This window comes from Littorina saxatilis, linkage group LG12, assembly GCF_037325665.1.
Source record: "Littorina saxatilis isolate snail1 linkage group LG12, US_GU_Lsax_2.0, whole genome shotgun sequence".
Taxonomy (NCBI): domain Eukaryota; kingdom Metazoa; phylum Mollusca; class Gastropoda; order Littorinimorpha; family Littorinidae; genus Littorina; species Littorina saxatilis.
The window spans coordinates 57,021,542-57,041,139 of record NC_090256.1 but is presented as its reverse complement, the minus strand read 5'-3'; the positions used below and the strand labels follow the sequence as shown (position 1 = coordinate 57,041,139).

Below are 19,598 nucleotides of genomic sequence, written 5' to 3'. Positions count from 1 at the left end.
CGGTTCCTGATTCCAAAAACATATAGATATGATATGTTTGGATTAAAAACACGCTCAGAAAGTTAAAACGAAGAGAGGTACAGAGAAGCGTGCTATCCTTCTCAGCGCAACTACTACCCCGCTCTTCTTGTCAATTTCACTGCCTTTGCCATGAGCGGTGGACTGACGATGCTACGAGTATACGGTCTTGCTGCGTTGCATTGCGTTTAGTTTCAGTCTGTGAGTTCGACAGCTACTTGACTAAATGTTGTATTTTCGCCTTACGCGACTTGTTTATTCTTCCTCTTCCTTCTGCTCCTCTTCTTTCTCTTTTTCTCCTTCGGTTGACACCCCCCCCCCCCCCCATATGCCACCCTCTAAAATACTTATAGTTCCAACAGTACATGTGTTCTGCGTATTGCGTCATATTTGGTGTAGCCTACATTAGCTTGAGATGTTGGATGAAAATTTCACAGTTTTAAGAATGTAGGTAAAAAATCAAAATAATTCAAATTCAGAGATTCAGTAGGAGGTTTAAAATCAACATAATTGACACTGATTAGCCACACCTTGAACCTTGAACCCGTCACACTCCCTGCAATTGCTGTTTTACCAACAGGTAACAAATCTGGAGTGCTAAATCGTGTACTTTAGAGTAAATCCCCGAATTGGGAAATTTTTTTTTCGAAAGAGAATAAAAGTCAGACCATTTAATGTACAAAATTGAATTACTGTGTGAACTTATCCTCCCATATCTCAAGCCAATGTATGCCAAATATGAAGTAAATCGCTGAAGACATTTAGGAGTTATATCATTTTAATGGGTTGCATTTTTTGGGGGGGTCACCCTGTATATTGTGTGTGCCCTAAATGCCCTTGTAATCATTCTTCTCCACTCTTCCTTGGCGTACTTTGGAAAAAAACACCGAATAGACTGCTGATGATCGTAACACATTGCTCGAAATAAAATAAAATGTAGCTGTCTTTGTCACGAGAATAAAGATCTATTTCGTTCGAAAAATACCTAATATCGTACGATCCCTTTAAAGCAGTATATAATGGTTTAGCAAAGTCACACGCATGAGCTGCATTAGTGTTGTTTTCTTGTAACATCAATGACACAGCAGCATGTGTGAGACCATGAGACTTGGAAGTATGCGATGAATTCATTAGCAGCATCGTCACACATGCTGGCCCATATATATTCATTAATTCTGATAGCGCAGAATTCGCCAAGACTACAGTGTGCTGGTGTCTCGTAACACGTGCTATCTGGTATAAAGCTCTGGCCAGAGAGGGGAACACACTCTAACATACGAGTCATTATTTCCCCCACAGTTCCCTGTGATTGACATCCCGCCATCCTGCTGGAGGCCAGTTTTGAAGTGGATCCTCGTGTCTCGCGGTATTTTATTCTTCTCTTCTCCTCCTCTTCTTTCCCTTCTTCTCTTTTGTCCAGTCTACCTATATTGTGTCCGGAGGCTCTTAATTGTCACCAACCTTCTCCGCTCTTCCGCACTGGCATACTTTGTGTCAATATTTGATAAGACTGCAGGTTGGAACACAGGCGGAAGGTATCGTTCACTGGACAACACTATCATAATAAGACTTATTATGATAGTGTTGGTCCAGTGAACGATACCTTCCGCCTGTGGTTGGAACTGGTCCACGAGAGGCCCAACTTCGACTGCAAACAGTAGTATCTCTACTGAACTGTTAATACTTAAAATTAATCCGTAATACGACAACTCAAGCTTTAGCTTGTTCGTGTTATAAAAACAAAACATTTTCCTTCAACAGAAACTGGGTTTTATTTTACATTTGAGTGAAATTCCGTCAAAGATACGGGGACCAAGTTTCGCTTTGGAAAAAAATGGAAAAAGACGAGAACATCCCGATGGAGCTGACAGTAAACCTGCCTTATCAACCCCAAAGAGCGCCGGAACATACGGAGAGTGACATGAAATGCGCTGACAATGACTGTTTAACAGACACGTACGTTACCGTTGATGAAAGCCGACCGGTACGCAAACAAGCTGACGGTGGGTACACAGCCATGCTAAAAGAACCCAGAAGGTCAGAAAACCAAACTGAAGGTGGACCAATAATCACAGAGAACAGCAACGAACACAAGAATGAACAGATGAAAAACTCACGCGCTGAATGCGACGCTAGCCAACAGAACAAAGTCGAATCGAGCAAACAGACAAATGGTGGAGATGCAGAAAACAGAGAGACAGTTAAAGAGACAAGCAGCGGACAGACAGGTAAGGAAGAGAACGGGTCAGCTGAGAATGGGGACAATGTGATTGAGCTGGAGCACGTCAGGGTCCAGCGGCTCATCTACAAAGTCAGCGAAACTCCACCCGTACATCTTGTCTTCCTCTTCGCTCTGCAGGTCAGTCAAACTATCATGGCAGCACCTTCTCTCTCTCTCTCTCTCTCTCTCTCTCTCTCTCTCTCTCTCTCTCTCTCTCTCTCTCTCTCTCTCTCTTCTCTCTCTCTCTCTCTCTCTCTCTCTCTCTCTCTCTCTCTCTTTCTGCCGATTTACATTACATCACTATTCAAGAGAGCTACCAATAGATATGGATCTGTCAATCGAATCCCACCAATTCCTCGAATATATCTGTATAAGACCAGTCTTGCATGTTCGGGTACATCAGTTTGGAACTCACTACCGTCATCCTTCAAGCATCTAAAGTCATACAAATCTTATATCTTCTATTACATATATCTTGCGATCGACACCTACATCAGTAGGAATAGCATAGCACGCAAAATACGCAAGGTAGAAAAACAAAACAATCTGTTCAGGGTAGATAATTGGTTTGACTTTCTTCTCGTATGTCAAAGTTGCAAAGTTTTCCCTATTGTGATTTTTTGTCGTTTTTTCATTCGGCTCTTCCGTTTTTGTCTGGTCGATTTTGAGAGTACCCTTACTTGAGCGGCGGTCACGTGATCCGTGTAAAAGAAATATTTAATCCAAAGGGTGATCCTGAAGGTTAAGTGAACGGCCTTAACTGGCATATACTGTTTTAATGAAATGACACAGGAATTAATGCTTTAATTTGGGTGCGAAATTTGTTGCAATAACTTTTTCGCCAAGTTTAGTTTGACTTATGTTTCAGCAAGGTTTGCTGCCAGTATCAGCCGCTCTGTCTGTGTCTGTGCTGGTAACAGACTTAGTGTGTGGCCGCGACGATGGAGAGTTCAAAACCCAGATCCTCAGTGCCACCTTCCTCATGATCGGGCTCTCCACTTTCACCATGAGCACGATAGGTGTCAGGTACGGCCCCTGCCTGAGGGTGCTTATTACTTCACTTTGTGCTACTCCTCTGCATGGAGAGGGGTGGGGGGGGGGGGGGGAGGTCTGCTTTTATTTTAACATTTAGTCAATTTTGACAAGTGTGTGTGTGTGTGTGTGTGTGTGTGTGTGTGTGTGTGTGTGTGTGTGTGTGTGTGTGTGTGTGTTTTACAGCAAGTCCAGAAAAACTACGGAACAGATCTCTACAAAACTTTACTTGGAAGTTCCTACAGATAATACCCCGACATTATTTTTGATAAATGTCTTTGATCACGTTATATCCGGCAAAAGTTGAGGCCGCACTTAGATTAGGCAAATTGATTGACTTTAGGTCTAACATTCTTTGACTCAGTCCGGACTCTGAGATTGCCTTTCAGCTTAGATAATGTCAATTTTGGTAATGATACCTGTTCTGTTGGAGATGCCTGTACTAGTGTTGATTCCAACGTTGTATAACGTACAGGTGCTTAAATTGGTGCTGGTGATGTGCAACAGCTGTTGGTGCCCATATTCTTGAAGAGTCTGTAACTCATATACCCGAAGATAAAATCCCTTGAGTTCGATAGTTGCCCAAGAAAACGGTTCTTCCTCGCCCCACTCGCCAATTCTCGCGTTAAAGAAACGGGGAATGGTTGAAGCACTGAAGCGATCCGGCATTGCCGCAACATATCGTTAAACTGCGATGTGTAGGCCTAAGCCTGCTATCTGCGATTCATGAATCCCTGATAAGGGCTTCACAGAGTGTCACCCAACGGTAAAGTTAGAGGACCGATACCCCTCCTGTAAAGTCGCTACCAGTCAGGTAACTTCGCCAAACTGTCCGTGTCATCTTTTTTCGTACGTTATTAAACTGCCACTTCTGAATAAATTCTTTCCAATGTAATCTTGAACTTTAGCGTTGTAAATTCATAGCTCACAATCCAGTGGTATTTTTGACTTATTTTTGATACAAATCCCTGTAATTAAGCCAAAGAATATTTATCACGAGTGAAATAAATTGACGGATTGAGCTCCAAACTAATTAATTAATTTGGTCATTAGACCGACTAAAATCACGAGAAAATGCAATGATTCGTAATATCGACAGAGTCGGACAGAGTTGCCTCCCCTCCTTCAAAATGGCAGCTTTGCCGATGTTTTCCTTCTAAAACGCGTGTAAACGAAATGCATCCGTACAGTTCATTCCATGACTTCAAAGGTATCTAAAATGACTTATGCTTACAAGGGCAGGTTCTGCAAAATTGGAGGTTTAAATGCCTCTGAATTGTGAGCTATGAAATTACAATAAAAAAACAAGAAAGGTAAGTTTTTGTTGGAACGTTTGTTACAAGCGAATGAATGATCATATGACGAAATGAATGACGTAGAAAGGGAATGACGTCAGCGTCGAAAGAATGTTCCATAGGTAAATAGAACATGTCAGAGAGAGAGAGAGAGAGAGTGGTTGTATGTGACTTGTGAAGAAAAAATAGAGAGCTAAGGTTGAATTGTAGGTAGTATACACCTGTTGTTTATATAATTACTGAGGTATGAAGTCTAACCATGGAATTGAAATTATAAGTGATTATTTTCAATCCAGACAACAGTAGGGTGGATGGGAAAACCGGGGAAACCGAGGACTGTGGCTGATGTTCACTGAAAATCCGAATGACCGCAAGGACATGGAGTCTTACCTGATCAAAAAACTAGGAACCAGAAAACCAGATGGACTCAATGAAAAACAATGAACTCTGATACTCACATTTTCGTTTCCCCATAGTGCAGCTCACCACTATTGCCTGTGTGTGTGTGTGTGTGTGTGTGTTTGTGAGTGTGTTTGTGTGTGTGTGTGTGGTTGTGTGTGTGTGTGTGTGTGTGTGAGTAAACAGTATTCTTTAACTCTATCTTTAATCTCTCACATTCCCCCCTTCGTTCCGCGAATAACTGACGGGTTTTTCCTAATATGGACCGGCTCCTAATATGGACCACCTCCTGTTCTGACAAACAAACGGCGCTACAGCGCTCAAAACAATTTTATTGGCTGTCAAAACAGTTGCAGAAACACAAACCTCAAAACCGTTAGGCTTTTCAATTTTTTTTCACTTTTGGCAGGGTTCACTCTAAATTTGCCGCCTAAAACGGACTCGTTTCTGTCCAAAGCTTTTATCACACAAACATGGCTACTACATATGACAGCTAAGACCGTATTCGTTACATTTTAGCAGTGTTGACCCCGAGTTTCTACTGTAAACAAAAAATAATAGCAAAATCTCAAAGTATGTGTGAGTCCCCTAATATGGACCACCTTCAACAAATCGAAGAAAATAAAAGCTAAATGTTATTTTCATTAATTCATTCAGAAGCTTGCTGAAAATAACTTATAACTAGCCTTTGAGATTTAAAAAAAATATCACAAATAGTCTTCTTGTCGTGGAAGTTGATAATTTCACTATTTTTCCTCTGTTTTTGATAAGCTTCTTTAGTTTCCTGGTGTGCCTCAAATAATGCTCTCATCAACCAGAAACAGATAAATCTAAAGCATATTTTAATTAGTCTGACTTGCACACTAAGTTGTATCATGTTATTTTGAAGTATAGGGGGCTTTTTACAGTGATTCGAGAAGGCCGCTTCAGTGGTCCATATTAGGCGCCCAGGCTCCTAAAATGGACCATTTGTGTTTTTTTCTGTATTTAATTTTTGCTGAGTATCTATCAAAGCTATTTCACTCTAATTAGGCCTGACGGTTAACCTAAGAGAGAAGGACTACCAAACACAAAATAAAACTTCTTCGCAAGAAAATTCAAGCTAGTTATCAGCATGAAACAAAAAGTGGTCCATATTAGGAGCCCTTCTCCTACTTGTATCTGGATTTAATATAATCACTTATAATTTCAATCCCATGGTTAGACATCATACCTCAGTAATTGTATACACAATAGGTGTATACTACCTACATTCAAACCTTAGCTTTCTACTTTTTCTTCACAAGTCACCTACAACCTCGCGCGTACATACTCTCTCTCTCTCTCTCTCTCTCTCTCTCTCTCTCTCTCTCTCTCTCTCTCTCTCTCTCTCTCTTTCTCTCTTTAAACAAGCTCTGCATAATCATTATATGTCTACCTAGATGGCTATATCTAGTCTTAACATGTGCAGGTAGCTGTCAACAATTGGCAAAGCTTTATGAATTACAAAAATATGTTCTTTATTACATGTATTATGTGGAATTTATGTTGCGATTTTCCATCATCATCATCAACATCATCATTATCATCATCAAATCATCATCATCATCATCATCATCATCATCATCATCATCATCATCATCATCATCATCATCTTCATCATCTTCATCATCATCACTTACACCATATAATCATTGTAAGCATTAGTGTAAACGTTGGTATTGTGTGAATTTTACCGTCGATCACTTTACTGGGTGGCCGAGTGCACGGGGGATAACCGGTCAAAGGCCGAACAGAAGCCGAAGGCCGCTCATGACACGTGTGAAGGCAAGTTTTGTCTGTTTTCTAGGTATTGTTTGATTTATGTCGGGATTTAAGGTAAGCTACTGATTCAGCGATGACTAAATTTGTTTCTCGATGCATAAAAAGTCAGGGAGCGATTGATATTTGCCCGTAAATAGCCTTCAAAGCTGAAAATGTCCGCGATCGAGCACCGGAAATGGCTGTTCGATGGGTTTTGCAAGTAGAAATGTGCTTTATTTCACCAAATCAGCTCGTATTTGGTGTGGATACGGGAATCTAGAGGACGAAGGAGTCATAAGAGGTGCAAAGAAGTGCTATTTGGGAGTAGAATGAATCTTCCGAGAGAGTAGACAAAAGAAGGTCATATTTGAGAGATGCGCGTAGGCCGATTGTCTTTCCGACAAGCGAATGATACAGCAGATTAATCATTCGTTTTGACCAGAAACCTAGTCTCTAGTTTTTATGAATGAGTTTTTTAATTAAAACAATCACGAGAACTCTCTCGCTTTGCCTAATGGCTGTTCGATGGGTTTCGCAAGTAGAAATGTGCTTTATTTCACCAAATCAGCTCGTATTTGACATCGGTTTGGTATATATATATATTTTCTAATCCTACCGCGAACTGGATAGCAGACGCGGCACGACTGTTGCACCACACTTTGAAGTAATCCCACACTTTGAAGTAAATTACTTCAAAGTGTGGGGATGTGCCCCACACTTTGAAGTAAACCCATTTTTTACTTCAAAGTGTGGGGGGATCTTCCCATACTTTGAAGTAAACTCAGTTTTTACTTCAAAGTGTGGGGGGATCTTCCCACACTTTGAAGTAACTTACTTCAAAGCGTGGGACTTTTGCATCGCCTGTTTGAGCCTGATGATTTTGTCAAAAAAAATGGCAAAGTCTTTTGGATGAGTGAACAGAAAAAGTGAGCGAGCCAAGAAACATAATGATGTTTGTTATCAGGCTTTAAGCAATGTCCCATTGTTGAGTGTGACGAAAACTCGTGATGACGATTTTAAAACATGTTGGGTCACGCATGGTCCAATCTTACATGGTCCAATCTTACATGGTCCAACCTTACATGGTCCGACCTTACATGGTCCAATCTTACATGGTCCAATCTTACATGGTCCAACCTTACATGGTCCAATCTTACATGGTCCAACCTTACATGGTCCAACCTTACATGGTCCAACCTTACATGGTCCAACCTTACATGGTCCAACCTTACATGGTCCAACCTTACATGGTCCAATCTTACATGGTCCAATCTTACATGGTCCAACCTTACATGGTCCAATCTTACATGGTCCAACCCTACATGGTCCAATCTTACATGGTCCAATCTTACATGGTCCAATATTACATGGTCCAACCTTACATGGTCCAACCTTACATGGTCCAACCTTACATGATCCAATCTTACATGGTCCAATCTTACATGGTCCAATCTTACATGGTCCAATAATATATATATGGGCCATGTAAGATTGGACCATGTAAGGTTGGACCATGTAAAGTTGTTGTACCATGTAAGGTTGGACCATGTAAGGTTGGACCATGTAAGATTGGACCATGTAAGGTTGGACCATGTAAGGTTGGACCATGTAAGATTGGACCATGTAAGATTGGACCATGTAAGATTGGACCATGTAAGGTCGGACCATGCGTGACCCAACATGTTTTAAAATCGTCACCACGAGTTTTCGTCACACTCAACAATGGGACATTGCTTAAAGCCTGATAACAAACATCACTATGTTTCTTGGCTCGCTCACTTTTTCTGTTCACTCATCCAAAAGACTTTGCCATTTTTTTTGACAAAATCATCAGGCTCAAACAGGCGATGCAAAAGTCCCACGCTTTGAAGTAAGTTACTTCAAAGTGTGGGAAGATCCCCCCACAATTTGAAGTAAAAACTGAGTTTACTTCAAAGTGTGGGAAGATCCCCCCACACTTTGAAGTAAAAAATGGGTTTACTTCAAAGTGTGGGGCACATCCCCACACTTTGAAGTAATTTACTTCAAAGTGTGGGATTACTTCAAAGTGTGGTGCAACAGTCGTGCCGCGTCTGCTATCCAGTTCGCGGTAGGATTAGAAAATATATATATATACCAAACCGATGTCAAATACGAGCTGATTTGGTGAAATAAAGCACATTTCTACTTGCGAAACCCATCGAACAGCCATTAGGCTAAGCGAGAGAGTTCTCGTGATTGTTTTAATTAAAAAACTCATTCATAAAAACTAGAGACTAGGTTTCTGGTCAAAACGAATGATTAATCTGCTGTATCATTCGCTTGTCGGAAAGACAATCGGCCTACGCGCATCTCTCAAATATGACCTTCTCTTGTCTACTGTCTCGGAAGATTTATTCTACTCCCAAATAGCACTTCTTTGCACATCTTATGACTCCTTCGTCCTCTAGAATCCCGTACCCACACCAAATACGAGCTGATTTGGTGAAATAAAGCACATTTCTACTTGCAAAACCCATCGAACAGCCATTTCCGGTGCTCGATCGCGGACATTTTCAGCTTTGAAGGCTATTTACGGGCAAATATCAATCGCTCACTGACTTTTTATGCATCGAGAAACAAATTAAGTCATCGCTGAATCAGTAGCTTACCTTAAATCCCGACATAAATCAAACAATAAAAAAAAAACAGACAAAACTTGCCTTCACACGTGTCATGAGCGGCCTTCGGCTTCTGTTCGGCCTTTGACAGGTTATCCCCCGTGGAGTGGTAACGCACTTGCGCTCGGAAGCGAGAGGTTGCGAGTTCGACCCTGGGTCCTTGCGTTAGCAATTTTCTCTCCTCTTTCCTAACCTAGGTGGTGGGTTCAAGTGCTAGTCTTTCGGATGAGACGAAAAACCGAGGTCCCTTCGTGTACAGTACATTGGGGTGTGCACGTTAAAGATCCCACGACTGACAAAAGGGTCTTTCCTGGCAAAATTGTATAGGCATAGATAAAAATGTCCACCAAAATACCCGTGTGACTTGGAATAATAGGCCGTGAAAAGTAGGATATGCGCCGAAATGGCTGCAATCTGCTGGCCGATGTGAATGTGTGATGTATTGTGGAAAAAAAAATTCCATCTCACACGGCATAAATAAATCCCTGCGCCTTGAATATGTGCGCGATATAAATTGCATTAAAAATTAAAAAAAACAAGAGGCGAAGCCTTCAAGGCTCCCGTAAGAAATCAACAAACAGTAACACAAACTCATCCGTCACACACACACACACACACACACACACACACACACACACACACACACACACACACACACTCACACACACGCACACACACACACAGTTAAAACTAACGCATCATATCAACTCCATGTATAATTTTCAAAAGAAGGCAAACAGATAAAATGACTGTGTATTTGTTGTTGGTGCAGTTGTCCTTGAATGAGATCTTGTGCAATCCTCACGCACACACACACACACACACACACACACACACAGGCACTGTGTTCATTTGCAAATCTACCATCAGCTTATCTGTCTTTTGCACTGCAGACACTAAGCAATAGGTACCTGCCATGTGGCCACTTTTTCCACTGCTGTCCTCAGTCCCATACTTTTCATCAAGACTTGTCACCATGCCGAGTGGATCTAAATTCGGAAGTCTTCATGTGGCTGAGGCATATCTGACATAGCGTCGATCTTGCAGGTTAACCTCCTTTCTGAAACAAATGGCAAAATGCGATTAGTTATGATGACTACAACCTACACAAATATAAACAGTGTTTTGAAACAGAATAGTCAGGTTATACAAGCCACTTTACCGATGCAGCATGGTAACCCTACAATATGCGAAACATGTCAACTGACTGCAGCAGCCTGGTTCTTAAAATAATTCTGACGGTCAACACAACCAACACACTATTCACATTCCATTTTAAGGAGCAACGGAGGTACTCTCTGAGGGTCTTGTTTAAATGATAACGATCAACTCAGGAGGGAAAAAACAAGAGAGGAAAAAAGAAACCACATCAACCGCAGAAAAATACAGAATCACTGTGACACATGTACCATTAGGCCTATTTACAAACAAATGCCACAGCAAGCTTTCTTTGGACGACTGTCGTTGTCTCAAAACTCACATTCTACCTTCTGTCCGAAAGAATGAAATCTTACGTTGTACTGCCTTGAAAGAAAATGCCAACAAAGACAAGAAAGCTGTTGCAAGGTAAGCTTACCAAACGTTACATAGCGAATCATGATAGTGCGTAAACAGCAAACAGTACAATCAAAGAGAGAATCGAGTCTGGAATGAAACGCGATACAGATCTAGCATTCAAAAACTGTCTTTCAAGTTCAAGGAAGTTGTTGCAAGGTAAGACTTACCATGACAGTGCATGTTTTGAATCTGAGGAAAAAATCGTGATCATTTTGACTTTGAGAACAGATTCATTCCGTTTCCTTATATCTGCATGTTCAAGTAAATGATGGACAGTTTTTTTCGGGCAGAGTAAACTTAACTTGAGACTCTACTGCAAGTCTTGAAATTCACATAAATCGAACCACGAACAATTAAAGACATCCAAACATTACAGGCACTTTAGATCAACTCATTTCACTAGAGGTGACTGCCTAGCACTGTGTTTGACATCCGTGTCTGCTGAAATAAAAAGAAATTAAAACAAAGCGGATTAACAGTAGGTGACACGTTATCAGAGTGGGAGACACTAGATCTGTCTCTGTACTTACCGGGATACGGCTGCCAGATCGACACTGCGCTTTCGACAGCTCTTCCTCGCGTGGACATTGGAAAAACGCTGTGCAGATCAAATTGTAGGAAATCTCCCTTTGGTAGCTTCTTTATTTACCTTTCTGGAGCTTAGAAACCGAACAACATGAAATCGTCTTCCCCGAATCGGCGAATGCAGAAGTGAGAACTGGAGAAGTGAATCTATACCACAATCCTTCGCGCGACCCCTAACCTAACCCTAACCCTTACACACCACAGAAACCAGTCAACTGCTTGTACCCCTTCAAAAAACCCCACCACCCGTTTTCTTTGGATACACGCTTTAACTACACACATGCCGACACAATGTTGATCATTGCTTCAATATTTTGAAGATGGTGCTTGAAAAATAACCAGGTGAAATGAGTATTTCGGTGTTTAGTCAAATGTTAAAGTTTCTACCACAGACATACACACGCACACACGCACACACGCACACACACACACACACACACACACACGCACAGACAGACAAAGTTACGATTGCATAGGCTACACTTACGTGAGCCAAAAAATCAAAAAATCCCACGGAATACGCGCGATATAAGCCTCATATTGATTGATTGATACATGTGTAACCTCTATTGTAATTCAATCAAGTTTGCGTTTTAATGAAACAGATCCTGTGATTGGTCAGAATGCCCCGACTCATTAAAAATTACCGGTCATTAATTGTCGATAACCACTGGCGAGGCGCATTGATACAGCCTCAACTAGTCTCGGTTAGCTTTGAGGGTCATTTTACAAGTAGGAAATATGAAGGCCAACGAAATACCGAGACCATAAGGTATGCGAAGTGATGACGTCGAGTACGTGACGTAAGTTGATGCATGAATTCTTCCGGACTACGTCAGTCAATTCCAAAGATCGCTTTTGTGATGAAAAGAATTTGTTTTAGAGTTTGCTGTCCAGAAACCCGTCAAAACAGAAGGGAAAATGTGTGTGAAAGAAAACAAAACAGGAGCAGAGTGATACGATAGGAATACAGAGACATATTTCTTGGGACTTGACCCTTGCAGGTAGGTGGACTGAAACTAGTGTGTGAACAGAACAGAACCAATTCTGTCTGTTTACAACCGCATGAAAGCAGGAAAGAGATCGTCATCAGATTGAATTACAATAACATTAACATGCTTCCATTTGAAACTTCTCGGTCTTCATCGGGGATTGACGCCCTCCCAAAGTCTAAGCGTCAATCCCCGATGAAGACCGAGAAGTTTCAAATGGAAGCATGTTAATGTGTAATTAACATGTTGCATGTTTCGCTTTTGATTTGTATGTTGCTTATTTTGTCATTTTGTGCTTACTTGTCGATTGTTTGCTGGGTCGTTCGTTTAATTTGTTTATTTGTCATGTTGCTTTACTTGTTTATCATTTATGTGGTGAGTGAGAGAAATCTGTATTGACATTGTGTGACTGTGTCAATAGAATTATTATTTCTAGCGCCTGTATTGCGTCTAAGCTGTTATCATAGGTATGACGTAGGTTTCAGGGTTTCGTCATTTCAAAGGCTTGTGTCTATTGGTTACGTCTGCGTGTTCGATTTGGATGAAACACACAGACTATGCATTTGTTTGAATATTCCTGAATGGGGAATGTTTAGTTTTGTTCTTAATACGTTAAATTTCCCGACTAAAATGAGTAAAAGTTGAAATGAACTCGCCCAACGTTGAAACAAACGCGCACTTGTGACCGGGTACTGGCAGAGAAAAGCATGTCAAGCTTTGCCGGAATTTGTATGCATTGTGGATTTTTGTGCATTTGGAAGTGAAACAGTGTTTGGATTTGTGCCTGTGCATAAGCTGTGAATCATGGAGTGGATTGTGCATAGATCTGTGAAATACTCCTTTTCTGGGAATGTGCCACTGTTTGTGGAATCCGTGTGTGTTGGTGTGTACCAACTAGACTGATCCAGTGATGGAGTGTGTGATGGCTGTATTTCCTGGATTGTATTGGCCAGCCAGGGCCAGTAGGGAATGCTGTTGCGAATCAGGGAGTTTTGTTTCGTGTACAGAGATGATGTAGACCAGGTGAGAATAGACCTTTTGTTATCAGTACACCTTCTTTGGAATTGGCACAATAATTTGATGTGTAACTAACAACACAAGAGAAGGCCAATGATAAGATTGAGAACACCAAACATGCATGATGTATTTTAATACTGGAACTTGAATAATTGTAATTGTGGTTATGATGAGATGATACTTTGATATGAATTGTCGTTTCGGTAATTACTGACGTTGCTTTTACTTTTTGTTTTCCCAGCCGAGCGGACTCTTGGTGGGATAGCGTGTTTATTATAGTGTTTTTCTTCTAGGTAGTGCTTATTATCGTGTTTATTACCGTGTTTATTTCCGTGTTTATTGTAGTGTTTTTCTTCTAGGTAGTGTTTATTATCGTGTTCATTACCGTGGGTTTTTCTAGAGCGTGTTGTGTGTTGGTAGAGCACACACTAGTGACTTTATAGTGTTGTGGCAACAGAACTTTTTTCGTAGTAGAGATTTGCCTCAAGCTACTTTTGATTTGAGTGCGGAGTATGTGTTTCCACCTTTTTCAGACTAAGTGTTGAAAGTGTTTATTGGAAAAGTAGCGTTAGTCTGACGAACCTATTTTTAACTTTTATTTTAAATGCTTGGTGATTGTGTGCGTGAGTGTTATGCAATAAAAGAGGACAGAGAACATTATTCAATGCATTCATCGAACTTTCATTGTTTGTGTATTCTCTCCCTCTCTCGCTTCTTCTAATTGCCAACACCCGCATGCGCTCCACCACATTTTGGCGTCGCCGACAGGATAGATCAGTGGACACATACTCCGAGAATAGAAAGTAGTAGGTTAGGTATACACGCTATCCCACCCGCCACCAACCTGGAACGACCCGGTGATGGACTTTGAAGGAGAGACTCCAGCTCGACTATCGACCAACCCCAGGGAGTGGACGACTTTAACCTTTGCCGGATGCCGCTTTTGACTGCACACGCCCGACGATGCGGGTTTGTCTGAACCCATACATTTGAAAGAGGGTTTTTACCGTTTATTTCTCTAACGACGGGGTGGGTTCAGGGAAACCCACAGCGCTACTTCAGTGGGTGCATCGAGTTTCTCCCTTCACCGACTTCTTGCAGCGATGGCAGAATCCGGGTGTGAGCGCGAGTTGGAGCTGGCACTCCCAGACATGAAGTAAGTCATTACTGTGTAGCCAAAAGCTAGCTAAGGCTGAGACTGTTCAGTAACTTGCCTTGAGAAACAAGAAAAGAACAGGAACAGAAGGAATACCACTTCAGGCATGGGAAGAATTCGCCAAAACCTGCTAAAGGTGGTATGCCACAGAAGAAGAATCTTCAAACCGGAAGCCGATGCTCCCTCAGGAAGGTAACGGGATGTCATCTCCACCACAGCTTCAAGCATAACTTGAGCGTTGACAGAAATCCCGACCGTGTCTCCTCACTGACCACAGCTGAACTTCAGACTGGTCTAGCAAAGGACACTGACCGAAGTCATCAAAAGTAGAGGCGAAAAGATGCACGAAATAACCGGAAATCCGTGTACCCGGAAGTCGTCCTGACTCCTCCCTTGACTTATGAGGAAAAGGGTAAGTCAAGCGACCATCCGCCCCAAGGTTGTGCCTGCCCCGAAAACGGAGCCAGAAGTGGAACAGGAACAGAAGGAATGCCACTCCCAGGATGTGCTAGCTTAGCCCGCACCTATGAGAGGTGGAAAACCACTGGGGGAGAATGTGCGAACCGGAAGGAGAAGTCATCCTCCTTCGCGGAACGGAAATAAGCCATCGCCGACGGGGCAACCAAAAACAGAAGCCGCCGAAACCGATGCACCCTCAGGAAAATAACGCCTTAGCTTCAAGTAAAAAACTTTAGCATGAACGGAAATCCCGACTGTGTCCCTTCACTGACCACAGACTGAACTTCAGAATGGGCTAGTGAAGGACACTGACCGAAGTCAACAACCCAGAGCCGGAAGGATACACGGAATAACCGGAAAACCGGAAACCCGTGTCTCCGGAAATCGACCTGACTCGTCCCTTGACTAAGAGGAAAAGGGCAAGTAGAGCGATCATCCGCCACCATACCTGGATGAGCGGAAGTCACAACACCCTCCAGGTGAAGTAAAGACTGCCCCGGCTGAAGCACAGAGTGCATGAAAGCCGACCACTGTTGCTCCCTCTCTGGCCTCCAAAGTGAAGCGCCAGGAAAAGGGACAGCGTATCCAGCCGAAGCCGGAAATGCAGCCGCCGAAACCGCAGAATGCGGAAACGAAGACTGCATAGACTGAGGCCGAAAGCCATAAATCCCGGAGGCCAGTCTGCGGTCCGTCCCGTCACCGCCACCGTAGAGTACGCGTGTAGGAGGACCTATGTTTCCAGTGAGAACCAGAAACGCAGCCGCTAAACCCGCGAAATGCGGAAACGAAGGCTGCATAGACTGAGGCCGGAAGCGATAAAGCCCAGAGGCCAGTCTGAAAAATACAGAGTGCACGAAAGCCGACCGCTGTTGCTCCCTCTTTGGCCTCCAAAATGAAGCGCCAGAAAAAGGGACAGCGTATCCAGCCGAAGCCGGAAAACGCAGCCGCCGAAAACGCAAAATGCGGAAACGAAGACTGCATAGACTGAGGCCGAAAGCCATAAAGCACAGAGGCCAGTCTGCGGTCCGTCCAGTCGCCGCCGCCATAGCGTACTGGTGTAGGAGGACCTAATCTTCCGGCGAAATCTGAAGACGCAGCCGCCGAAACCGCGGAAAGCGGAAAAGAAGACTGCATAGACTGAAGCCAGAAGCCCTAAAGCCCGGAGGCCAGTCTGTGGTCCCTCCCGTCACCGCCGACGTAGCGTACGCGTGTAGGAGGACCTATGCTTCCAGCGAACCGGAAACGCAGCCGCCGAAACCGCGAAAAGCGGAAACAAAGACTGCATAGACTGAGGCCGGAAGCCCTAAAGCCCAGAGGCCAGTCTGCGGTCCATCCAGTCACCGCCGCCGTAGCGTACGCGTGAAGGTGGACCTATGTTTCCAGTAAAAAACCGGAAACGCAGCCGCCAAAACCGCGGAAAGCGGAAACGACGACTGCATAGACTGAGGCCGGAAGCCATAAAGCCCGGAGGCCAGTCTGGGGTCCATCCAGTCACCGCCGCCGTAGCGTACGTGTGTAGGTGGACCTATGTTTCCAGTGAAAACCGGAAACGCAGCCGCCGAAACCGCGGAATGCGGAAACGACAACTGCATAGACTGAGGCCGGAAGCCATAAAGCCCGAAGGCCAGTCTGTGGTCCATCCAGTCACGCCGCCGCAGCGTACACGTGTAGGAGGACCTAAGCTTCCGGTGAAAACCGGAAACGCGGCGGCCGAAAAAACGGCTACCGCTACTGTTCTGCAAAGTCCGCGCCCTCATGGGGAAAGTCGGTATTGTCAGAACAGGAGAATGCAGGGAGTGACCCTGCCCCATAGAACTGTCTCCCAGAAGGGAGTGTCCAGACGCCTCACGTGGGCTATAGGACCAGTTCGACTTACCGGTAAAGCCACCAGCGGAAGCGGCAACCGATCAACAAGACAGGAACCTGCTCCTCGGAACCGGAAGGCACCAACAAGGAAGTCAGGAAACGAACATCCCCCACGGCCGGAAGCATGACGCTGCAGAACGCCGAGGAGCGCTGCCTCTCCTCTCACCTCAAATTCCGAAACTCTGGAACTAAAGATTTCAAGAGAGAGAACACCAAAGCCCCCTCCAAAAGAGTTAGACGCAGAAACAACAAACGTGACAAACTGCGAATAAACACTGTTCCGCCGCTAGCAGAACCCGCGCCGTCGGCAGAGGGATAGTTACAATCACTACTCTTTAACAAGTATGGGTTTGCGTGAACCCGCGCAATCGGTAGTGTTTATGTAAAATAACATAATCAATTATTATTATTTTTTTTTCATGTACACACTAAAAATTTGCAGACAGAGAGCAAATTAGGTGTGTGAGAGATACTTAAAATTTCAAAACGATACCTTTAATGGTTCCAGAGTTACAATGATTTTAGTGTGTCTCTGGGTACAGGTGAACCCAGGAAGCACGGCAAAGGTTAATACCGTCAATTTCCGAGGATCTGTGGTGACTGTGTTTGTTTCTGCACGTGCCAGTAATGTGAAAGGACATTTAGTGGAACGTATCGACGGCCAATGGTGAGTGGAATTTTTAAATATCTTCCACAGAGGAACAGTGGCTGATGCGGAACAGGCGTCCTGATACCGTGTGCGTTCTGTATATCTTGTGCTTTGTCATGTCTTGCTACTGACCCGGTAGTGACATTTTGCTGAATTCGTGGACTTGTGGGTCTAGTGAGCATTACTTCCTATTTGTCTCATTTTGTGTGCTGTGTTTATGTTCAAGCATTTTGTACACATTTGAACAGAATAGTGTGATAATGTTGTTTTATTGTTCACCATGAGCGACGGTGAGATGGAAGAGGCAGTGGGTGGTAGTCCCATGAGCACCCCCACAGTGTCTTTTCACCGGGATCGCCCTGAAACGTTAACCATGCGAAGTCTGGGGAGGGGTAGGTTTTTCAGCCCCGCTTCTTCCACTTCACCGAATCTCACGGTTATTGTGCCGACTCCAAGGAAGGTGCGCAGGTTCTCTGGGGAAGATTCAGCTTACACTGTGGACGATTTCATATCCAGTGTATCTAGAGCATTTCCTAGAGATGAAGATTCTGTGCAGTTTGTGCTAGAGCATCTAGAAGGGGCGGCAAGGAGGGAAGTGCGTTCTTGTGGTCAGAACATAGGGAGTCTCATTGTGTTGTTTTCAGTGTTGAGAGCAGCATTTGGGGATGACAGGACGTTGCCAGAGATTACTAGGTCATTTGCCAGTAGAGTACAGGGTCCGCAGGAGGGAATTAGGGAGTATTCATGTGCTTTGTCAGACTTGTTTTCTGATCTCCAAAAGAAAGAAAAGTCGGCAGGAAGGCCGGTTAGCTCACAAGAACTACTGAATGATCAGTTTATCGAGGGACTGCAAGACAAGAACTTGGTTTGGGAGCTGCGTTGCCTGAGGAGGGACAGAAAACTTGATTATGCCAAGTTACGCGTTCGAGCGTTAGAGTGGGAGTCTCTACACAAGGGCAAGGGCAGGCCTAGAGTAAGCAGTCACATGGCAGCAACTGATTCGGCAGACTCTGAGTTTCAGTCCTTGAAGGCAGAAATACATAGGCTGAAAAAGATGCTGGAAGAGCAGGCAAAAAGTTCGAGGATAGGGGGTGGTGATGTCGACGAACGCAGCCGTGGACGTGGACAGACTAGGTTTCGTTGGACCGATAGCGGACAGCCCATTTGTTTCAAATGTAAACAGCCAGGGCATATGCAGGGAAGTTGCCCAAAGAACAAACCAGGGGGTAGAAAATCAGAAGTTCAGGTCGAGACTGATATGAGAGGGGAGGCTTTAAACAGGGAAAGTCGGATGTAGAAAGCCATACGTCCGACTTCCGTGGCTCTACAGGCTCATTTTGGCAACAGTCAGTTGGTGGGAAACCTGAGGTGAAGGCTAAGCTATACTTATAGAAGGGAAAGAGTTTAACTGTTTATTGGACACAGGATCACAGGTGTCGATAATGAGTGAAAACGTTTTTCAGAAGCATTTTAGCCACCTTGATTTGGTTCGAGAACGTATGGTACGTTTGGTTGGGGCCAACGGTCTGGATATTCCTTACATAGGATATGTGGTACTGGATGTCGAAATAGGTGGGCAGGTTGTAGAGTCACGTGGTGTTCTAGTCAAAGCTGGAAAGTTGGAACCTGATGTCTTAATTGGCATGAACGTGATAGGAGAGCTGGATAAGGTAGAAATAAACTGTCCAAAAAGGAGAGATCAGTCAGAGTCTTGTGTGGGCATAGCAAAACTTTCTTGTGATGTTTTTCTGCCAGCTAGGTCAGTTATGCAAGTGACCGTGTCAGTTCCAAAAACAAAATTAGGGGATGAGTTGGTCATAGAGCCCCTACGTGGTAGCCATGGTAGATTTCTTGTAGCTCAGACTGTAGCCAAGAAAAATGCTAAGTGGCAAGTCCCAGTCGTCAACGTTGGCGAAGAAGGCATACTTTTG

General features: G+C 43.7%; 1 protein-coding gene across 1 annotated transcript in view; it reads left to right on the top strand.

Moving 5' to 3' along the window:
• The first annotated feature begins 1,223 nt into the window (after positions 1-1,223).
• LOC138982343 (solute carrier family 23 member 1-like) overlaps positions 1,224-19,598 on the top strand; it is a 133,184-nt gene continuing 114,809 nt past the window's right edge. The window contains exons 1-3 of the mRNA XM_070355596.1: positions 1,224-1,384; positions 1,780-2,377; positions 3,108-3,265. Coding sequence (XP_070211697.1) covers positions 1,853-2,377; positions 3,108-3,265 — 683 coding nt within the window. The 5' untranslated portion in view covers positions 1,224-1,384; positions 1,780-1,852. The remainder of the gene's footprint in view (positions 1,385-1,779; positions 2,378-3,107; positions 3,266-19,598) is intronic.